This window comes from Aulonocara stuartgranti (genome assembly GCF_965226115.1).
Source record: "Aulonocara stuartgranti genome assembly, chromosome: 20".
NCBI classification, from domain to species: Eukaryota; Metazoa; Chordata; class Actinopteri; order Cichliformes; family Cichlidae; genus Aulonocara; species Aulonocara stuartgranti.
In genome coordinates, this window is record NC_138956.1 from 17,378,991 (window position 1) to 17,400,379 (window position 21,389).

The 21,389-nt window shown below is 39.1% G+C and overlaps 1 protein-coding gene across 3 annotated transcripts in view; it reads left to right on the forward strand.

Moving 5' to 3' along the window:
* gata5 (GATA binding protein 5) overlaps positions 1-4,249 on the forward strand; it is a 70,478-nt gene extending 66,229 nt beyond the window's left edge. For 2 of the 3 annotated variants that reach the window (XM_082519364.1, XM_082519363.1), the window contains exon 7: positions 2,728-4,247. In XM_082519364.1, coding sequence (XP_082375490.1) covers positions 2,728-2,847 — 120 coding nt within the window. In that variant the 3' untranslated portion in view covers positions 2,848-4,247. Of the gene's footprint in view, positions 1-2,727 lie in introns of all 3 variants that reach the window. The other variant, XM_082519365.1, reaches the window with a different exon arrangement.
* The last annotated feature ends 17,140 nt before the right edge of the window (positions 4,250-21,389 follow it).

The window sequence follows — 21,389 nt, forward strand, 5'->3', positions numbered from 1 at the left end:
GGACACAGCCACAATATTTTAGACACTTGCTTTAGAACATGTCCCATCTGCAGACACTGTAGAAGCTTTATCCCAACTTTCTTTTCCACAAGGAATCAGCACCTGCCCACAGTGCCAAAACTATTTCCCAATGGTTTGTTTGCCTATGCTCAATTGGCCAACCAACTCCCCTGACCTTAACCACAAATCACTGGTATTGTCAAGAGGAAGATGAATACCAAAAGTAAAATTCAAAAGTAAAGATGGCTGCTCCCAAGGCAGTCTGGGCTTAATTAATATCCAAGCAATTCCACAAGTTGATTGCCTCTTTTCCACATTGCTCTGATAGAAAGCATAGGAAAGGAGCCTTCAACAGAGGTTGAATATTTCTGTAATTTTTGGTGTAAATCCTTTTTTTGATTCATCTTCTGAAATATTCTGGTAATTTGAGATACTGTGTTTCTGATTTTTGAATAGTTTTAATCATCAAAATTCAAAACAAAAGGCTGAAATATATAAATATATGAAACTTTGCCTTTTTTAATGAAGTTCTAAATACAGGAACTTTGACAATGTTGACATTTTTTGACATGCAGTAGCATATAAAGATAGGTGAAATTTCTGGGTATGAAAAGTGAACACAATGCCTTCAACCTACAATTCAATTCAATTCAATTTTATTTATATAGCGCCAAATCACAACAAAAGTCGCCTCAAGGCGCTTCATAGATACAGAGAAAAACCCAACAATCATATGACCCCCTATGAGCAAGCACTTTGACGACAGTGGGAAGGAAAAACTCCCTTTTAACAGGAAGAAACCTCCGGCAGAACCAGGCTCAGGGAGGGGCGGTCATCTGCTGTGACCGGTTGGGGTGAGAGAAGGAAGACAGGATAAAAGACATGCTGTGGAAGAGAGACAGAGGTTAATAACAGATATGATTCAATGCAGAGAGGTCTATTAATACATAGTGAGTGAGAAAGGTGACTGGAAAGGAAAAACTCAATGCATCATGGGAATCCCCCGGCAGCCTACGTCTATTGCAGCATAACTAAGGGAGGATTCAGGATCACCTGGTCCAGCCCTAACTATATGCTTTAGCAAAAAGGAAAGTTTTAAGCCTAATCTTGAAAGTAGAGATAGTGTCTGTCTCCCGAATCCAAACTGGAAGCTGGTTCCACAGAAGAGGGGCCTGAAAACTGAAGGCTCTGCCTCCCATTCTACTTTTAAATACTCTAGGAACAACAAGTAGGCCTGCAGAGCCAGAGCGAAGTGCTCTAATAGGGTGATATGGTACTACAAGGTCATTAAGATAAGATGGGGCCTGATTATTTAAGACCTTGTATGTGAGGAGCAGGATTTTGAATTCAATTCTGGATTTAACAGGAAGCCAATGAAGGGAAGCCAAAACAGGAGAAATATGCTCTCTCTTTCTAGTCCCTGTCAGTACTCTTGCTGCAGCATTTTGGATTAGCTGAAGGCTTTTCAGTGAGTTTTTTGGACATCCTGATAATAATGAATTACAGTAGTCCAGCCTGGAAGTAATAAATGCATGAACTAGTTTTTCAGCGTCACTCTGAGACAGGATATTTCTAATTTTAGAGATGTTGCGCAAATGGAAGAAAGCAGTCTTACATATTTGTTTAATATGTGCTTTGAAGGACATGTCCTGGTCAAAAATGACTCCAAGGTTCCTCACAGCGTTACTGGAGGCCAAGGTAATGCCATCCAGAGTAAGAATCTGGTTAGATACCATATTTCTAAGCTTTTCAGGGCCAAGTACAATAACCTCAGTTTTATCTGAATTAAGAAGCAAAAAGTTAGCGGCCATCCAGGTCTTTATGTCTTTAAGACATTCCTGCAGTTTAACTAATTGGTGTGTGTTATCTGGCTTCATGGACAGATAGAGCTGGGTGTCATCTGCATAGCAGTGAAAATGTATGCTATGTCTTCTAATGATGCTGCCTAAGGGAAGCATGTATAATGTAAACAGAATTGGTCCTAGCACTGAACCCTGTGGAACTCCATAATTAACCTCAATGTGTGAAGAGGACTCTCCATTTACATGCACAAAGTGGAGTCTATTAGATAGATATGATACAAACCACTGCAGCACAGTACCTGTAATACCTACAAGCATGTTCTAATCGCTCTAATAGGATATTATGGTCAACAGTATCGAACGCTGCACTAAGGTCTAGCAGGACAAGCACAGAGATGAGTCCACTGTCAGAGGCCATAAGAAGATCATTTGTAACCTTCACTAAAGCTGTTTCTGTGCTGTGATGAACTGAAACCTGACTGAAACTCTTCAAATAAGCCATTCCTCTGCAGATGATCTGTTAGCTGTTTGACAACTATTCTTTCAAGGATTTTTGATATGAAAGGAAGGTTGGAGATTGGCCTATAATTAGCTAAGACTGCTGGGTCTAGAGATGGCTTTTTGAGTAAAGGTTTAACTAGAGCCAGCTTGAAGGCCTGTGGTACATAGCCACAGGCCTTCAAGCTCTCTGCTGACCATTCCAATGGTCAGCAGAGAGCGACTTCTCTGGTTGCAAATACACATCTGGTTGTATAGAAATCTATGGGAAAACTGACTGCCCTTATTAGACCTCACCAAACACTTTGTTGATAGGTTTGTGTGTGAAATGACTAGTTTCCGGTAATTTTGAGCAAAATATGATGCTCATTTTGTAAAAAACAAAAAAAAGGTTTAGTAATTTTTTGAATGTCTTTTATTCCTGTAGACTGCTTCTCAGTTGGACAGCACAGCCTCAGGACACGTGGACATTAAATATGAGGATTTTCCATTTACTCCGACCTCCTTGGCTCCACAGAATTCCTGGTGTGCGCTGTCTCAAGCATGAACAAGCTCTGCCACAAGGGCAATACTGACCCGACTTGACTGATCAGTAAGGTTATCCCACCATCCTGAAACTTCTCCTTAACAACTCTGAAGCTGTGGAGGGCCAACATAGTGGGTCATAACCAGACAGTTATGACCCACTGTTATCAAGAGGGACTGTACAATTTCATTCTAAGGACATCTAATGTATTTTCTATATTATATATTGTAACACACTGGCTATGTAATGGAAGCATAAACGGCTCTCCTGGACTGCATTTTTGAAGGATGCATGTGAGCTTTCCAAAGAGTCTGGACTGGCCTTGGCTTTTCTAAGCTCATATCTAGCAACTTCATTTCCTCAGAGGGACAACAACTACTACCTATTGCTAAAAGATATTGCTGTTTTTGGTAATAATCTACACAGCAAACCAATGCAAGGATGATTGAGTTTGATTTTATGAGCTTTAACTCCTTTAGCCCCCTTTTTTATGACTTCCATCCAACTTCGTGTGGGTCATTCGTTGCTTCAGTCTGAAATTGTCAGAGGGGAAAGCAAAGTTTGTTGTTAATGGTTATGCACAAAACAACTTGGTTAGTTTTGGTCAAGATCATATTTTTTATTGCTTAAAAAATGCTCCAGACTTTGTTTCTCGGGTGCCAAGTTCCACCTCTTCTATAGGTAAGAAACACCTGGCACATTTTATATGCAGTTATTCATATAGCTATTAATGCTACTAAAGTTTAAAACCTAAGGGTCATAGCAACTTGCAAAGACTACTCATAACAGTTTCATTCATGTTCCTTACTGTCACTAATGTGATAAAATGTCATGGTTTTCTATAAGGTTTTCAAGAACATGTTTTCATGTTGTTGTCACTGCAAGAAAGAAATCCAGAAAATGCCTTTATGGCTGTTGAACATGTCTCATTCCCTTGTAGATAATTAACTTTTATAGGCACATTATTTGTGTTGAGATAAGGACTGTTAAAAGTCATTGTAGACACTAAAACCAGCCAGTTATGACCCACTGTTCTCCATGTAGAATGGCTTTTGTGCTCTATGTCTCTAAGTGGTGATGCTTAGATTATGGTAGATTTATTTTTACAAGAAACAGAAGAGATAAAATGCATCCTGCAAGAGTTATTTGAAAACCAGGAGCAGTCATTTTAATTCTGACATGATGACATATCAGAATTTTTACCATTTTACTGCTCTAAAATTTGATCTTAATGAAAGTGCAATTTTTTTTTTCTTCAAAAATCGAAGACAAAACAAAGTGTGAAATTGTTGTAAACATTATTATCTAAATTTATTATCTGTGTTTTGTTAATATGTAAGGAACTATTATTTTGTTAGGAGTTGTTTTGGGTCTTTGAATCTGTTAAATTTAATAAAACTGATTCAAATTTTGAAAATCTGATGAATGGAATGATTTTTGAATGAATCTTTATTGTACAAGCGAACTGCCTGCTCAGCATCACTCCAGTTTTATTCATGTAGGTGAATATTCTGAAAATGTTTTCAACACTTTTAACTATCAATCATATTGGCGAAACTGTTCACCAACTAAAACATTTAATTAAAATAATTGAACCTACTCTATTTTACCTACTTAATGAAAGTGTTACTACTTACAGATGTATTATTTTTAGTCGCAGTTCAGCCTGTTAGCCATTACTTTTATTTCTTACCATTATTATTTCCAGCTATTTCAACAGTCAATCTCAATACTTGTAGATATTTTTACTTTTTTATAAACATCAATTTTTGGGTCAGTATTTCAGGCTGTGGTCCATATTAATAAAGTAATGTGTGTAAAGTAAGTGTTAGTAAAACTGAAGCAGAAATTGGGAAGTTTAAGCTGTTTTAATCTGATTTGACTTTATTTTTTTCCTTTTATTGTTACAATGACCATCAAAAGAAAAGTTATTTTGAAACATTTTGCCCATTAACCATCCACTGAACTGCCAAGAGGTATTTTATGGCCAGGGATTTTATACCACATTGCAAGATTTAATTTTAGCAAAGAGCACTCCACACTTTAGGTATACATGTCAATTTTTTTACTGCCTTGCAATACTTGTTGTAGGCAGTTGTGTGTATTTGTGCAGGTATTAGTCTACAGTGGGCCTATGCAGACACACACATGCTCCTGTGCAGTCCTCTAAAAACCCAACATCGTGAAACTGTGTGTAAGCTGATTGGCTGAAAGTAGACTGGAACAGAGACGGAAACCAACCAACAATGGAAGAAAGAAAAAAAGAAAAACAAACAAACAAACACAAAAATACAGCATGAAAAGCACAGACAGTGGCTTCAGTGGACACTTCATTGTTTTTAAACACTGTTTCCCTTCAGCTCTTCTCCAGGCCTGCCTGAAGGGCCAACGGCAACCTGAGGAACAGCATCCCAAAGACTAATTGTACCACATACTTTAGACACTGCCTCCATCTGGCAAGAGATGTTCTCTGCAGGTAAAAGAGCCTGTCCATAGCTCCCTACTGTCTGCCAATGCAGTGCCAACAGAGAACCATATTCAACACATAAGCTGGATCACCAGTGCAGTGAATTGCTCATTATAAAAGGTGTCAGAAAACTGAGAGTTGGTTTACAGCTATATTGCTTTGATTATTTCTTATGATCTTTATAAATGCACACACAAATGTGGATTGCTCTAGTTTTAATAATCTATAACTTTATTTATTTCTGCCAGCTCATGTGAACTTCATTCATACGGACTTGCAACAGAAAGTCAGGTTAATGTTTATTTTAAATTTTTCCCATACTGGGATCACAACAGTCTTTCTTCCAAAGGGCAAAGGTGATAATTGTTAACCATATCATATGTTTTATGATTACTTTTTATTTATTTTTTTATTTAACTTTTTCAATTCAATTTTTTTTTACATTTCATGCCCCATGCTAACTTCTAAATACATGGACTTTAAAACTATCAGGTAACTTTCTCTTGATTCAGATCCCTGGTCCACTGTCATTGTGCATTTCTAATAATACTGCTTGCCTTGGTGATTAGGCTTTACTGTATACTTTCATGTATATGCTTGCATTAATACTTAATTTTGTGTATATAAGCAGGGTGTGTTCCCCTGTTAGTTGCTTAAGCCAGCACTGTCGACCAAAGGTTGCATTCCAACTCCACTTTATGATAGCTGGGTCAGAATTAGCTGCACAGTCTCGGAAATTACAGACATGTCAGCAACAAGGCTGCTGCTTTACTGCTGTCGTGGCGACATCCAGGCACCACCAGCAATGCCCAGCTTTATGACTGTTGGCCAAGATTTTGCTGTCTTATCTGTTGCCGGGAGAGGCCTGTTACAGTGTGATGCGAAGATGCAGACACATGAATTCTAAGTGTGGGAGGAAGAAGAATAAATTGGGTGCTTAAAATGAATTCCAGGAGATTTTGAGAACAGGAGGGCATTCTACCCACAGAAAGTGGCAATTTTGCTTGTTTTGAAGTGTTGTTACTTTATTCTCTTATATATAAAAATGTAATTTATTATTGTGTAATTTCACCTTAAAGGAGTGTTGAATAACATTTTAACTTCATGTTGTCCAAATACATTCTGAAACTGTAAACTAATTGATTTCTAGAGTTAGTTTAGCACAGTCGAGCTTCTGTACTAAAAGAGGATATTAATAGGTTTAAGAATTTTTATAGATTTTTTTAAAAAAAATCTAGGTGCTCTTCTAACAGCAGATGAACAGAACTGGATAGCAAATAAATATGAGTTGTGCAAGATGACTAATTTGTTAAACTGAGTCTTTTTGCATCTCAGTCAAAGTTGGTGTATAATTTAATGCATTAGAGTATAAAGTCACAATGGTCTGTTGTTTGATGAAAGTACCAGCACAGGAATATTACCTCAAGCCTCACATTTAAAGCTTCAGATATTGTGTGAACGATAGAGGGTTACTTGCCATTATTATGCCGAGTTCCTCTTGAAGTTGGAATTCATTATAATTTTCAACTGGAACCTGGGAAAGTCAGGACTGTCATGACATGGCAGTAAAACTGTAAACTCATACCCTGTACTAGGGCTGGGCGATATGACCCAAAATTCATATCTCGATATTTTTTAGCTGGATGGCGATATAAGATATATATCTCGATATATTTTTTTAAAGCAATAAAGTAAGAACAAAAAGAGAGTTCTTAGTCAAAGCTGTGTCCCAGATGTCACACAGGCACTTTTATTAACATAGAGCAGATGTACATAAAATTTACTCAAAAATAAATTATGAGCATTTATTAAATAATAATGCTCCATAAATAAAAGAAAACAATGTTGTTTTTGTGCATAACAAAAAGCTCACAAATGTGCAGTCAAAATGTAAACTAAAAGACGCTGAGCACAATAACAAAGACAGATTTCACAGCTGCTCTGTTCCCAACTTGTACTGCTTGACTTGACAGCCTGGAGTTTGTAATCCGCTTCGCAACCACGTCTCTTAACAGATGACATTTATGGTCCTTATACACAGTAGGGTAATATTACGTTGAAGCACAGTACTTATCACTCCGCGAGGCTCAGCCGTAATGCTCCGACAATCCATCAAGCGGTGCAGCTCCGTAGCTTACCAAAGTCGTACTAAAACATTTTTTGACAGATTGCTGAGCGCCGTGTACCACATAAAATCGGTTCGCGGCCATCAAGCACAACCAGAATTCATACATAAGGCGCGCTGTCAACTTTTGAGAAAATGAAAGGGTTTTAGTCCGTGCAGCACCTCTGGGCTGCATGGCGTTAGCGTGGTTAGCTCGTTAGCGTGGTTAGCTAGCTAACACGTTGACGCCGTCCAGCCCCACGCACAGGGCGATGCGCAGTAACTCGTTAACGGCGATTTGCCGTGTCCATCTTGTCGCTTCCTGCAGGTGAAGCGATGGGGGAGGAGGGGGAGTTGTGTTCAGTGAAGGAGAGGCGAGGCCGAGTAACGTTGCGTAAAGACGAAAGTGGACGAAAGAGAGGCAAACTTGCGGCTCCGCAAGTATAATTATAACGTAACATAGACTATATCGATATAAAGGATATGATCACATCTTATATCTCGTATAAAAATATATCGATATTTTTTTAAAACTCGATATATCGCCCAGCTCTACCCTGTACTACCACTGCTGTCTATTTACAACTCTCTAAATAATATTGTGCTTTTGAAGCACAACAGGCATTGCACTTTATTGCAAGTAATGAATGCCTCTACTTTGCTAGGGAGTAAAACAAAGGCTTTCTTATAGCACTACTGGAATGCAGTCATCAGCATTTTGTAAATTCAAGTATATTTACTCAGCCATAAGATACGCAACCCTTCTGTTCTGTTCAAGATGGTAAAATAAGTTTTGGAGCACTATAGGGTCATCTTAAATTAATATTAGGATAATATCAGAAATTATACGCTAAAGACGTAACCTTTTTTAAAAGCTGTCTAGTACAACACAGTACACTTGGTATTCCATCTTTAGGATGGATATTTGAGGGTTTATATTGAAAGACCTCATTTTTCCCGAACTGCAGTGTGAGTGAAATAGATATAATCTCAAAGTCAATACTTGGACTCCCCTCATACCCACATAATCCCAAAACAAACACACACACAGTGCTACCAGCACCACCTCCTTTCTTCCACTGACACCTAAGTACTAAAGAGACAGCTTCACCACATAAAAACAATCCCCGTTTACACTCAATTGTCTGTGAATTGAGGGGCTTCATTACAACAGTATCAGAGTAAAACCACAGGCGTGTGACTGGAGGATGAGGGGTAAAGATGTTTGAGGAACCCCTCATCTGTGACATCGACCTTCCACTGCAGTGCCTCTTGGTTTTAGTAAGTTTTTGTTTTATTCCCTGTAAGGAGGAGTTGTAAATTACAAATGCCTGTAGAAGGAAATGTGTTTTTCAGAATATCTCACACAGTGAACAACAATATCACGTGTTTCCATCTGAATACATTAAAAAAAAATTTTTTTTAAAGCTTCTAAAAATACTTACATCTCTCAAATACTTTTCAGACTGCCATGAAGAATCTTCGTGGTTGTGGTACATCTGGTGGTACTACCTGAAGTTTCTTTTTGCACAATCATCAGGTCATGTGGAAATCTTATATTTCTGAACAAATGCTCCTAAAACTAATTGTACAAGAATTACATTCAAACCATGAAATTCTCCCTGCTGCTGCCTAAATGGATGAATCTTCCCCAAAAATGCAACGGCAAGTTTGATCCAGAAAATTTTGAATTTTGTGTTATTTTTTTGCAATCCAGTTTTTAGTCTTGAATAAAAATGGAGAGGCTTCTTTTATGATATCAAGAGAATTCTACTAAAGCTAGAAGCTTGCTTCTAATTCCTCATATCTTCCACACACTATTCATTTTTGTAAAGTCTCTAAATATATAGTGTTTCCTTCTGCTTTTTTTTCCTCAGATGTAGTCTAATTTAATGCTTTTAGGTTAAATAATCTAATGTGTTCATTTCACCTGACAGCCAGTGCTGACAAAGAAACCTTGGGTTTGATTTGAAACTGCAAGCATCAAGGCTGGGGTCATAGTGATGTCAAGGCAATGATGACTGCTCAGTTTCTGTAACAATTTTTAAGTTTCGTGTGTCGGAGCTCCCCGTAACCTGACTCATTATTCAAAACAGCGGTTTCCTTTTTAACTCTTTGGATGCTTTTAAGAGTTCTACGTTTCCTCTTCCTTCATCAGCTTGGCACCGTTCTGTCTTCCTGGTCGGCTCTGTGACAGCTAAGAGTGTGTCTGTGTGTGTGTGTGTGTGTGTGTGTGTGTGTGTGTGTGTGTGTGTGTGTGTGTGTGTGTGTTGCAGCTCAGTTCCTGGACAGACATGGGGGAAATGGCCACAGACCGTTCAGTTGCTGCCTTTAACTAACAACTAACTAATAGCACACACATTTATTGAACTAATTTCCGGCCTTTAAATCGAAATTTCTGCCAGCTGTCTTGTCAGTGGTTTGCCCAGAGGTCCTATTTTTTCTTCACTGTGACAGGACCAAAAAGCTGTACGTGTATGTGTATTTGTGTTTCACTTGAATATCTCATGTAATCTACAACTTTTCCCTTGCCAAAGCCTGACGTTCTCCTTGTGGGATGTGTTTTTTCACATAACTGTAATTACTGGCTGTGGAGCCCTTTCCACTGTTTCCTCAGTACAAAAGTGAGACAGCGTAATGCCAAGAGGCCTGTCACTCAAACACAATGGTCTCAGATCTACAACAAGCAAACCACAAACTCAGTTTCACAAAGTTTTAATACAGTGTTGCTTAATACTTGCCACAAATACTTTTTGGAAACACTGGCTATAGATAATGTTTTGGTGGACCTCTTCTTTCTCTTTTTCTTTTTTTTTAAAATGTTGGTCGACTGATAGTTGCTAATTCAAACTTAAATTATTTACATCTGATGAAAATTTTAACACAACATGGTATAGTTCATATTAAATCATTTATATTTAGCTTACATTAAAAGCAAAGATAAATAGGGTGATATTTTGTGGTAATTTTGAAACTTGCCACATGACATTTAATATACGGTTAAGGTTATTCTCAGCAAATGTATCGGTGGCCCTGTACTTTTGTCCATAGTGTAAATAAAGATTACTGAAACATGTGCAAATCAAAACTGCTCTGATCAAGTTCAAGGATCAACACATGGAGTGGAGATCCTTTTTGTACTTAATAGTACTTTCTCCCTGAAGGAAAGCCAGCTATAGGTATTGTTTGTGTCTTGGCCAAGTTCTGCAGAGAATCTGTGAGTTCATTTGACCCAGGGAGCATTTAAATAGACAAACATAATTGTATAGTCAGAAGCCAGAGGAAACCAGATAAAATATAGATAAAATGATAGTGTATCTGTACGACAAAACGATGACTATAGTAAGAATACAGTATTTTGGTAGGTTCTACGGCTGATTTGTTAATTGCTGTTGTAGAAAGAAATCCTCCTGTTTTCTGGCTCTGTCTCTGAAGTGGCAGGTTACACTGTCATGCTGGTGTGGTAGAAAACGTTTGAGGGGGGCTAGCTGCATGTCATCGCATGATTTGTTTCACCCCAGAAACCCCCATTCTTTTGTGATTTATTGTTCTGTTCACTGATGAGCTCCCAGCAGAGTCACATCTGTTTCTACTAACCAATGATCAGCATTCATGAATATTAACTAATTACAGGTACGCTTTTACAACCAAAGTCATTGAAATGTATTTATCTGACATAATATCAATTACTGTGCATGTGTAAGGCTGAATAAAGACTACTATTGTTCACAGAGGAACACGTCCTCAAGTGGTTAAAGGTCACACAATGAGCAGGGCAAAGGTTATAATACAACAAGGGCCCCATAAACCAAAGTACATGTTATCTAGGGAGAAGTGCACAGGAGAAAAACACACTGTTTTTTTTTTCTCCTTACAATTGAAAGTAACATTGTAATCTCTACTCATACTTCAAAGAATATGTACTTGTGCAAAAATAAATCATCCCACCTCCTTGATTTATATTTCATTTGCTGGCAGACAAAGCGAAGTAATTTAGTAAATTATGATTTCAACTTCTTTTAAAGAATTGGTGTTTAGCAGAGACTACCATTTACTTCAGCTCTGTGTGACTTGTGCTTTGAGAGCATGGATGTGTCTGATTTGTCACCATTGTTCCACTCTGCTATAGAGGCAGGTGAAAGAAGCATTGTTTTTCAGAAGGCTCCTCATTCCTCACCTCTCTGTGGCTCCCTCCCCCTCATTAGGAATCAGGTCAGAATCAGGTACTCATAACCATGGAGACTAATGACAGAATTTCCACACTGTAATCACTTGCACCAACAGTTACTAACCCATGAGCAAATACTATTGAATTACTATTGAAATACTGAAAACCATATCACAAAGCTCTAGCTCTGCATTGTTATTCCGCAGTTATGGTCAACACATTTATAACCATTTATACTCACGCTTTAACCCATTACTGACACTGGAATAGGAACAGCCAAAATCAAACCAGCAAGGCAAGAAACTGCACCGGATGCATGTGTGAGGTTACAAAAATTGCCAAAATGACAACAAACATGCCAAAGCAAATGGTGGCATGCCCCAAAAGATTATATTATAAGTGTTGTGCACACCAGATTTGCAGAGATGGCAGTGGCAAGCATATGCTGCATGTTAGAGTCCTTCCAATTCCAGCTGCACAGCACTGTTGTGTAATTGTTGTACATTTGTATGTTGGTTAGGTTGGTATGGTAAGATAAAACAATGAGGTCATAGGATTCAGAATCAGAATACTTTATTAATCCCGGGGGATTAATAACATTTTAAATAATAACCCAGAAAGAACATTTAGTGTATGGTAAGTGAAGGACCTTGCTCATATAACATTGTGGACATTAGAACAATCCTCATTTTGGGAAATATGTACCAACCTAGATGCCATGTCGTGGATTTCCTTTATATAAGAGCAAATTTCTCAAAAGAAAAAAATTAATATGAGCTTTGACTAGAATTAAAAAGAGCTCTTTTAAACTGGATTAACATCTACAAAAGGCCCACGTGATGAAAGCACTGAAAGCAAACACTAATCACATAGCCCTACCTACGTATAACTCAATAGCCCAACCCTAACAAGCCAATACTAAATTGTTCAGTTATTTCAAGGGTCAAATTGAGCCCACTTCAGTGATACATGCTTTATTCACACTTTTATCTAGAGCCAACACCATTCAACTTGCACAACAGGAATACAGCACAGACCTGTAAGCAGAGCGCTTACATACTGGTAAATGTTTTATCATGTGTCTGATGACCTTGTTCCTTGGATAGCTGAGTGAGAAAGAAAGCCTTACTGAGCAGGCACACATGCACATGGATTTATTTTCTCTGTGCAAAAACCATAAATCACACAATCTACTGATATTATTAGCTCTTAACTCAGACAGGGCCTATTCACAGACATTATCTTCCATTTTTAGGCAGAAAAACACAAAACATGACAACAGCCAAGAACGAGAAGGGCCTAAAATAAGACAGGAAAACAACAGGGTGATGGATTACACGGAGACACCTGAGAACGATGACTTCCGTGACTGTGGGTTTGATTGTTTCCTTGAGGAAAAAAAAAGGTTACAGGAAGAGGGGAGGAGGGGGTCACAAAAATCTAGCCTTGAAGGGGAAATCTGTAGAGAAAACTTCCTCTATTTGTGCACTTACATATAATACATTAATGCTTTCCACTCATGCAATTACTCTAAAGTTGGTCCCAAACAACTGCCTGACACCTAGCACCATTGCTCTGTAGCACCCCATATCATTCCATATCACTTCATTGCACAAACCAGCTCCTAACATCCATAACTAAAGCACCTGGCACAGACATCTATCCCTAGCTGAAAACTATGTCTAAACTATATACACTGCTGTGATATTTATTGTTATTTGGCACCAGCAGCTCTGAGTAAAACTGTCTATGAGCTGGAGTCATTTTGCAAACTTTGATTCCTTGTGTAGATTTCAGAGGTGAATGGGATTTTATGTATGAAGATGACAAGACTAGTGTGCCTCGGTGCTGACCTTTTCATTCTTGCTGTCTCTTTAAGGTTGTTGAAAGGTTTGGAGCTGCCTGCTCTGTGATGTATCAGGCATTAGAAAGATCTCAAGCAAATAGCTGCACAGCTAAGAATGCTTGGCTGTTTTCATACATACACTGCAACATAAAACAAGAGAAAAGGCTAAAATAAAACCTCAGAAACTGCAAGATATTGCTCTCCATTAAAGTCTCAAACATTTTAGCATTGTGCTTTTCAACACCTTTTTCGAAGGTGTTCAAGCAGATGAATAAAATGGGTGTTCTGAACATAAACTTTGCTTCTTCCCTTGGTAGATGTTGAAAGTTTCGTCTGCTGGTGTAAGATTTGTTTGTGCCTATGTGACAATATTAAGGCCCAGAAAAATTACAATATTTAATCAAAAATAAATATAGTAGAGCATGGCTGTTTTGCAAGGGTGTGAACTAAACCCTTTACACAATCCTTTATCAGGCAAGGGACCTATATATTTACCTATATCTATATTTTATATTCTACAAAAATCAATAACTTGTACAAAAGATGCAGTCTGAAAGAAACACGACACCTCGAGGTGCTGTCAGGGAAAAATCTACTCAGGCAGCATCATACAGTATCTGCCACCACACATTCACTCTGGCTACAAGTTTCGGCCGCATTAGCCTCACCTGCCTGCCCGCCCCTTCACTCTGGATCTCTGGAAATGAAGAATTTGATCAACCATCTCTCTCATCCTGCTTTTCAGCTGGACACTGACTTGGTCACCTTTCCTGGGGCTTATTTCCCTTAGGTTGGAAAGTAAGCCATTATATTAACTCACTGCTCAAATTTTGAGCCAAACTGCCTTTCATTCAGAAGTTAATCTCCCTCTCCCTCTGTTTCAGTGATTCCCACATCAGAGACTACATTTTCCACATTTCCAGTTTTATTTTCCTGTGTTCAATAAAGCATTGTTAACTGCTAGTCAGTTGTCCCTTGATTCTGCTTTTGGGTCTACTTCTATGTGTTGGCCTTTAGGCCTCTAACAGTACAGACTGGCCTAAAAGAATGGGACCCAGCAGACCCAATGCAGAATGTGATCTCCAAACTAGTCTCACTGGGAATCCATTTCATTTTTCACATTTGCTTCACCTGACACTCCTCTGATCCTCTGCTATTCATGGTTGGAAAAGCACGATCCACATATTGATTAATAAACTTGCAATAAAAAAGCAAGTTGGAGTCTCTTCTGTTTGGCAAATTGCTTACAATCACTGCTCCTCTGACTCATTGCCACTGGTCAACCAACCCTCGGACCTATCCTCCTTTCCAGAGGACCATAACCTGATAGAAGTTTTCAGAAAAGATTAAGCTATGTTACTTCTTCCCCACAGGCCCATTGTGCCATTGACCTCCTTCCCGGAGCCCTACTACCCTAGGGCCGCCACTACAACTTGTCATGGCCTGAGAGGGAGGCAATGAAGATGTACATTCAAGAGCCACTGGCAGCTGGCATTATTTGCCTCTGTGTAGGTGCAGGTTTCTTTTTTGTGATAAAGAAAGATAAGACACTATGGCCATGCATAGATGACCAAGCATGCAGAGGATTAAACGACATCACAGTTAAAATACCCCCTACTTCTCATCAATTCAACTATTGAAATCTCTCCATAGGGCAAACATTTTCACCAAGCTTGACCTCTGCAACACATCAGGGAGGAGGATGAATAGAAGATGGTGTTTAATATCCCGTTGGGTCATTTTGAATATCCATGATTCCTTTTGGACTTACCAATGCCCGGGAGGTCCTCCAAGCACTTGTGAACAATGTGTTGAGATACTTCTTGAACATTTTTGTCTTTGTGTCAAAAATCCCTACATGAACACCAGATGCATGTTCACACAGAGTGCTACAATGCCACCTGTTTAGGCTGCATAATCATCACTTATCCACTCAGGCTACATGCTTTGGCCCATCCGACTCACCTGCCTGCCCTCCTGTCCGCCACTTCATTCTGGATCTCTGGACCACTCTGCTTTTGGGTTCACTTCCATGTATCTGCCTTTCTGCCTCAGACAGTATAGTGTATAGAGTAAGTATGGAAATGGAAATGAATGAAAAAAGTTTGCTGAGAAGGTGAAAGGAATATCTTTGTGGATCTAGAGAAAGCATCTAATAGGGTGCCAAGAAAGGAACTTTGGTACTGCACAAGGAAGTCAGGAGTGGCAGAGAATTATTTGAGGGTAGTTCAGGACATGTATGGAGACAGCAGCACAGTGATTAGGTGTATGATAGGAGTACAGATGGGTTTAAGGTGAGACTGTGAATGCTTTAGGGATCAGCTCTGAGCCTCCTCTTATTTGCAATGGTAATGGACGTGTTGACAGATGGGGTCAGGCAGGAGTCTTCATGGATTATGATATTTGCCAATGGCATTGTGATCTCTAGTGAGAGTAAGGGGTAGATGAAAGAGAGCCTGGAGAGGTGGAAGTATGTTCTGGAGAAAAAAGCTAAGAGAGTCAGTAAAGGAATACAGAATATGTGAGTATGAGAGGGATACAGGTGTAACAGTGATGAGATGGTAAGGGTAGATGAGTTTAAATACCCGGGGGTATTGGAAAGCAGAGAGAGAGTGGAGGCAGGGTAAAATGGGTGGAGCCAAATGCCAGGGTAATTTGTGACTATAGTGAAAGGGAATATTTACAAAGTCATGTGATCTGATATGATTGTTTGGAGATGGTGTCAGTAAGAAAAAGGCAGGAGGCCAAATTGGAAATGGAAGTGCTGAAGATGTTAAGATCTTCAAAGATAGAAAGACAAGGTTGAAATGGTTTAGACATGTGCTGAGGAGGAATAATAAATCAGAATCAATTCAATTTTATTTATACAGCACCAAATAACAACAACAGTCACCTCAAGGGGCTTTATATTGTAAGGTAGGCCCTACAATAATACATACACAATCAGAGTACTTTATTAATCCCAGGGGAAATTACATAGTAACAGCTGCTCCAAGACAGTAAGAACAGTAACTAACTAAACTAAACTAAATAATACACTATATTACAAAGTTGCAAAATATAACAAAATAGTTCTAATAAATACAAGTAACTGTATTTATAAATATCCCATATACACAAAATTCAAGATATATAGTTGTATAGAAGTTGTACAGAAAATATGCATGTGCTTACATGTCTGCATTTACAGACATGTAAGCGCAGGCATGATTATGCTTTTTTTTTTTTACCCCTGCAAGACTGAAGTTATATGTTTTTAAAACTTGATGAGGATGGTTGCTATTGGTATTTTACCCTTGGGAGTGCAGTAGGGTAAAGAGAAATCACTTTCCCTGTTTGTGTATGTGTGTGTGTGCCTAGCTGGCTCTCCATCTGTCATAAGCCCATGGTGGAGAGGAGACTACTTGGAGCCCAGAAAGCAGAGGTCAAGTCCAGGCTTACACAATCCCTGCTGCCCTCCTCCCACTTTCCTCTCTCCTCTCTCCATCACCTCTCAGATGAGGGACAAACACGTGGGGGTGGGGGGCTGAGTTAACAGGGGAGTCAAGGGAGGTGGGATGGAATGGAAGAGAAGAGCTGAAAGCAGGAGGAGATCTATGAACAGAGGGAGCAATAAAAAAGGAGCGAGAGGGGAGTCTTGAGAAATAGGTTTGAAGATTACTCTTGGTGAAAGGAACAGATGTATGAAGTCAGAGAAGTGGGGAGATAGATGTGGAGACTGGAGAACTGATGAGGAAAATTCAGAAAGGAAAAGCAATATGAAAAAGGACCACAAATGTCTTTCATTTATTAAAGGAAGAAAAAGAAGAAAGGAAATGAGAAAATACTGAGGTCATTTCTATGCTTTCACCAAGGGAGGTGCTGTATCATATAGATACACCAAGTGCTCAGATTCAGACCATGCAACAGGTTACAAAGGAGGAGAAGCTAGCAGCTGGAGCAGTTAAATGATTCTGAGTGTCACTGGGGAACTTGCTAGGTGTGCTCCACATGATGCTAAAGGATGGAAGTTACTGATGCGGTTACTTGGTGGTAAAGAACCATATAACCACTTTACACAACTGTCTGATAAGGTGGAGCAAAAATAGAACATCCCAGGTAGAAAATATATTTCAGTTTTAGTTTGTGATGCTATTGTGCAGCTCCTTTACTTATTGTTAAGCTAAATTGTTATGTTTTAAACTTTTAATAGCCTTGGGCAGGGAAAACACAGTGCAGGCTATTTTCTACTTCTACTTCATTATGCTGTGTCACTGCTACTGCTCTATAATGCTGCCTCTGCTGGCACCTTGTTTCATAACAGTCACACTTCTAATGAAGTAATGTGTCATCAATGATGGATGGAATTTACTTATACTTACAAATGCTGCTGCCTCCCAGCTGCAAGCATTGATAAAATTCTGCTCAGTATTTTTCTTCTATGTCGTCAAAAAAAACATTGTCACAAATATTCTTGGAATATCATCTTATAATTTTGAGACTATATCATCCATTCTTACTTTTGACCTCAAATTCATCTGAGATAGTAAAGATAAACTCATCTAGTTATTTCACTGCTCATAGTAATGGAGATTTACATTTCTAAAAACAAACCAATTTCTTTTGTTTTCAATCAAATATTCCTAAAAGATAAGGTAAGCTTTGTCAGCTTCCAAAAGTGAGTCAAAATAAACGATAGCATTTGTGTATGTAATAATAAAATCCATGTAGGTTAGAGTTACTGTGAAGTTCACTGATGAGTTTCACAACTGACCATCAGTTTTTAGTGTGTTTCTATCATGTAGCTTTACTTTGTTGTAAGTTGCGGTGTCTTGAGCTCTCAGGGCCAACATAAAAATCGCATTTTATCCACTGAGTAGACACACACACATTTATATTTATATTACCCACCTAAACATTGCTTCAGACTGAGCATTCCACCTTTCGGGCAGTTGCTGTCTATGACAGCTGTGTCTTCACAAAGTCACGGGAATGGCTCAAGGAATACAACACAGCCTAAGGTGTTGGCCCAACCTCCAAACACCCCAGATCCCAATTATACTGATTGTCTACTGTATGCAACAGGACATGGTATTCACTGCAAACGTCCCACCCTAGATACCAAAGAATGATCCCAAAGGTCCTGTGTCCATGAGCAAAAAGGTCAAAGATCTTTTGGTCATATGAAAGAATAATGAATAATATTAGGTAAGTGGTTTATGATGTGGCTAACTGCCTTTTAAGTGAAAAACTTACTGTAAAAGATAAATAATTTTTTTTTAGAATCTAGACAATTCAAGTTTAAATTGATGACAATTTAATGATGGGATTACACCCACCACTATGCCAAAAAGTAAAATTTAGACCATACATTTATGTCATGTCTCTTTAAAGATTTATTTTATTTTATTTATCACATTAAAAAAAATGCTATGACTATCCTACTTTAGACTTTCTTCAATTCTTTCATGTCCTTTTCTTCATGTATCTTTGATCTCAGCTTATTTCATTTATTTATTTATTTATTTATAGAATTATACTGTTAATATTAGATATTGACAGTAAAATCTGGGGGTTGAACCAGAGGATTGAAAGATAGAAAAATGGGTATTTAAAATAGATACGGGTACAACAATGATGAGCTTAAAAGAAAGGGTAAAGTGTAAAGAGAGAGAGAGTGGGAGACAGAGAGAGAGGTGCAGAGTGATGGGTGCCAGGTACAAACCTGTAGAGTGGGCATAACAAGCGTTCTCAGAGCACCACCTCGAAGTCGATGGCAGGGTGGCGTCACAGATGGCCAGCAAAGAGGCTCCAAGGGTCTGCTGGAATTTTTAACAAATACTCTCTCTCACACACACACACACATGCTGACACTCATGGATGCAGTCTCACACACATTCTATCACCTCTTGTTTGGCCTGCAGGTCACTGACTCATCAGAGATGGAGTTCTGCCTGATCTCCAGGACTGGTTTTGTGGGGGGTTTTCTCCTGATAGCACGCTCCACTGTGGCTGTTTTCGGCCTTGGAAGCTAACATAACTACTTTAATTTTCCACACCTTTATAAAAGGAAAAAAATTGAAAACAAAAAGATTCTAATGGAACTTAAAAAAAAAAGATAAGGTTATTCTAAAGCTGTATGTAGAATGCCAGGGGCCTGGCTTTGAGACTTATACAAATATAATACTTACAGGAGAAAAAGTGATTCACGAAATGAATAGTGGTTAAGTTGTTCACCATACATGTGAAAGATCCCCAGTTAAAGACGGGGAGGAGAAAAAAAGCAATGTATTGCACATTTTCATGAAAGTAATGCAGCACATTATTTAATTATGTCTTGAAAAATTTTTTACACTACTTGTTGCATACTTTTGCATTACTTACTTACTTTAAGCCTTTTCTTAAAACTTTATGTTAATGGTAATTATGTGACAGTGCAATAGTTTTTTTTAAGAATGACACAAGAAACATTAACATTACGTTAACATTCCGAACAAGAAAATGCGGTGCGGTCGCGTTACTATTTTTCAACAAGCAGATGGTTGAAGCTGTCTTCAACTTATCGCATCTTATATCAGTTGCACGGAAGTAGCTGTAAGTAGTCTGGGCGTTACAGCTTTCAGCAGCTCCGCGCACTCCCGCGGGCAGTAATCACTGTCTGGCACAACACCTGGAGCTCAGGGGGGCAAAACAATCGCACGAGTGCTGCTGTTTGACTGAGGAAGAATAAAGTAGTCGTGGTAAGCCAATCACATGACCACTTCAAGGTGATAAAGCAACAAGGTGACATATACCAGTTTTTAATTTGTGTTGATAGGCCACGTAAAACCAGAGTCATGATAAACAATACAGTGGGGCAAAAAAGTATTTAGTCAGCCACCGATTGTGCAAGTTCCCCCACCTAAAATGATGACAGAGGTCAGTAATTTGCACCAGAGGTACACTTCAACTGTGAGAGACAGAATGTGAAAAAAAAATCCATGAATCCACATGGTAGGATTTGTAAAGAATTTATTCGTAAATTAGGGTGGAAAATAAGTATTTGGTCACCTCAAACAAGGAAAATCTCTGGCTCTCACAGACCTGTAACGTCTTCTGTAAGAAGCTTTTCTGTCCCCCACTCGTTACCTGTATGAATGGCACCTGTTTGAACTCATCATCTGTATAAAAGACGCCTGTCCACAGCCTCAAACAGTCAGACTCCAAACTCCGCCATGGCCAAGACCAAAGAGCTTTCGAAGGACACCAGGAAAAGTATTGTAGACCTGCACCAGACTGGGAAGAGTGAATCTACAATAGGCAAGCAGCTTGGTGTGAAAAAATCAACTGTGGGAGCAATCATCAGAAAATGGAAGACATACAAGACCACTGATAATCTCCCTTGATCTGGGGCTCCACGCAAGATCTCATCCCGTGGGGTCAAAATGATCATGAGAACGGTGAGCAAAGATCCCAGAACCACACGGGGGGACCTGGTGAATGACCTGCAGGGAGCTGGGACCAAAGTAACAAAGGTCACCATCAGTAACACACTACAACGGCAGGGAATCAAATCCCGCAGTGCCAGACGTGTTCCGCTGCTGAAGCCAGTGCATGTCCAGGCCCGTCTGAAGTTTGCCAGAGAGCACATGGATGATACAGCAGAGGATTGGGAGAATGTCATGTGGTCAGATGAAACCAAAGTAGAACTTTTTGGTATAAACTCAACTCGTCGTGTTTGGAGGAAGAAGAATACTGAGTTGCATCCCAAGAACACCATACCTACTGTGAAGCATGGGGGTGGAAACATCATGCTATGGGGCTGTTTTTCTGCCAAGGGGACAGGACGACTGATCCGTGTTAAGGACAGAATGAATGGGGCCATGTATCGTGAGATTTTGAGCCAAAACCTCCTTCCATCAGTGAGAACTTTGAAGATGAAACGAGGCTGGGTCTTCCAACATGACAATGATCCAAAACACACCGCCCGGGCAACAAAGGAGTGGCTCCGTAAGAAGCA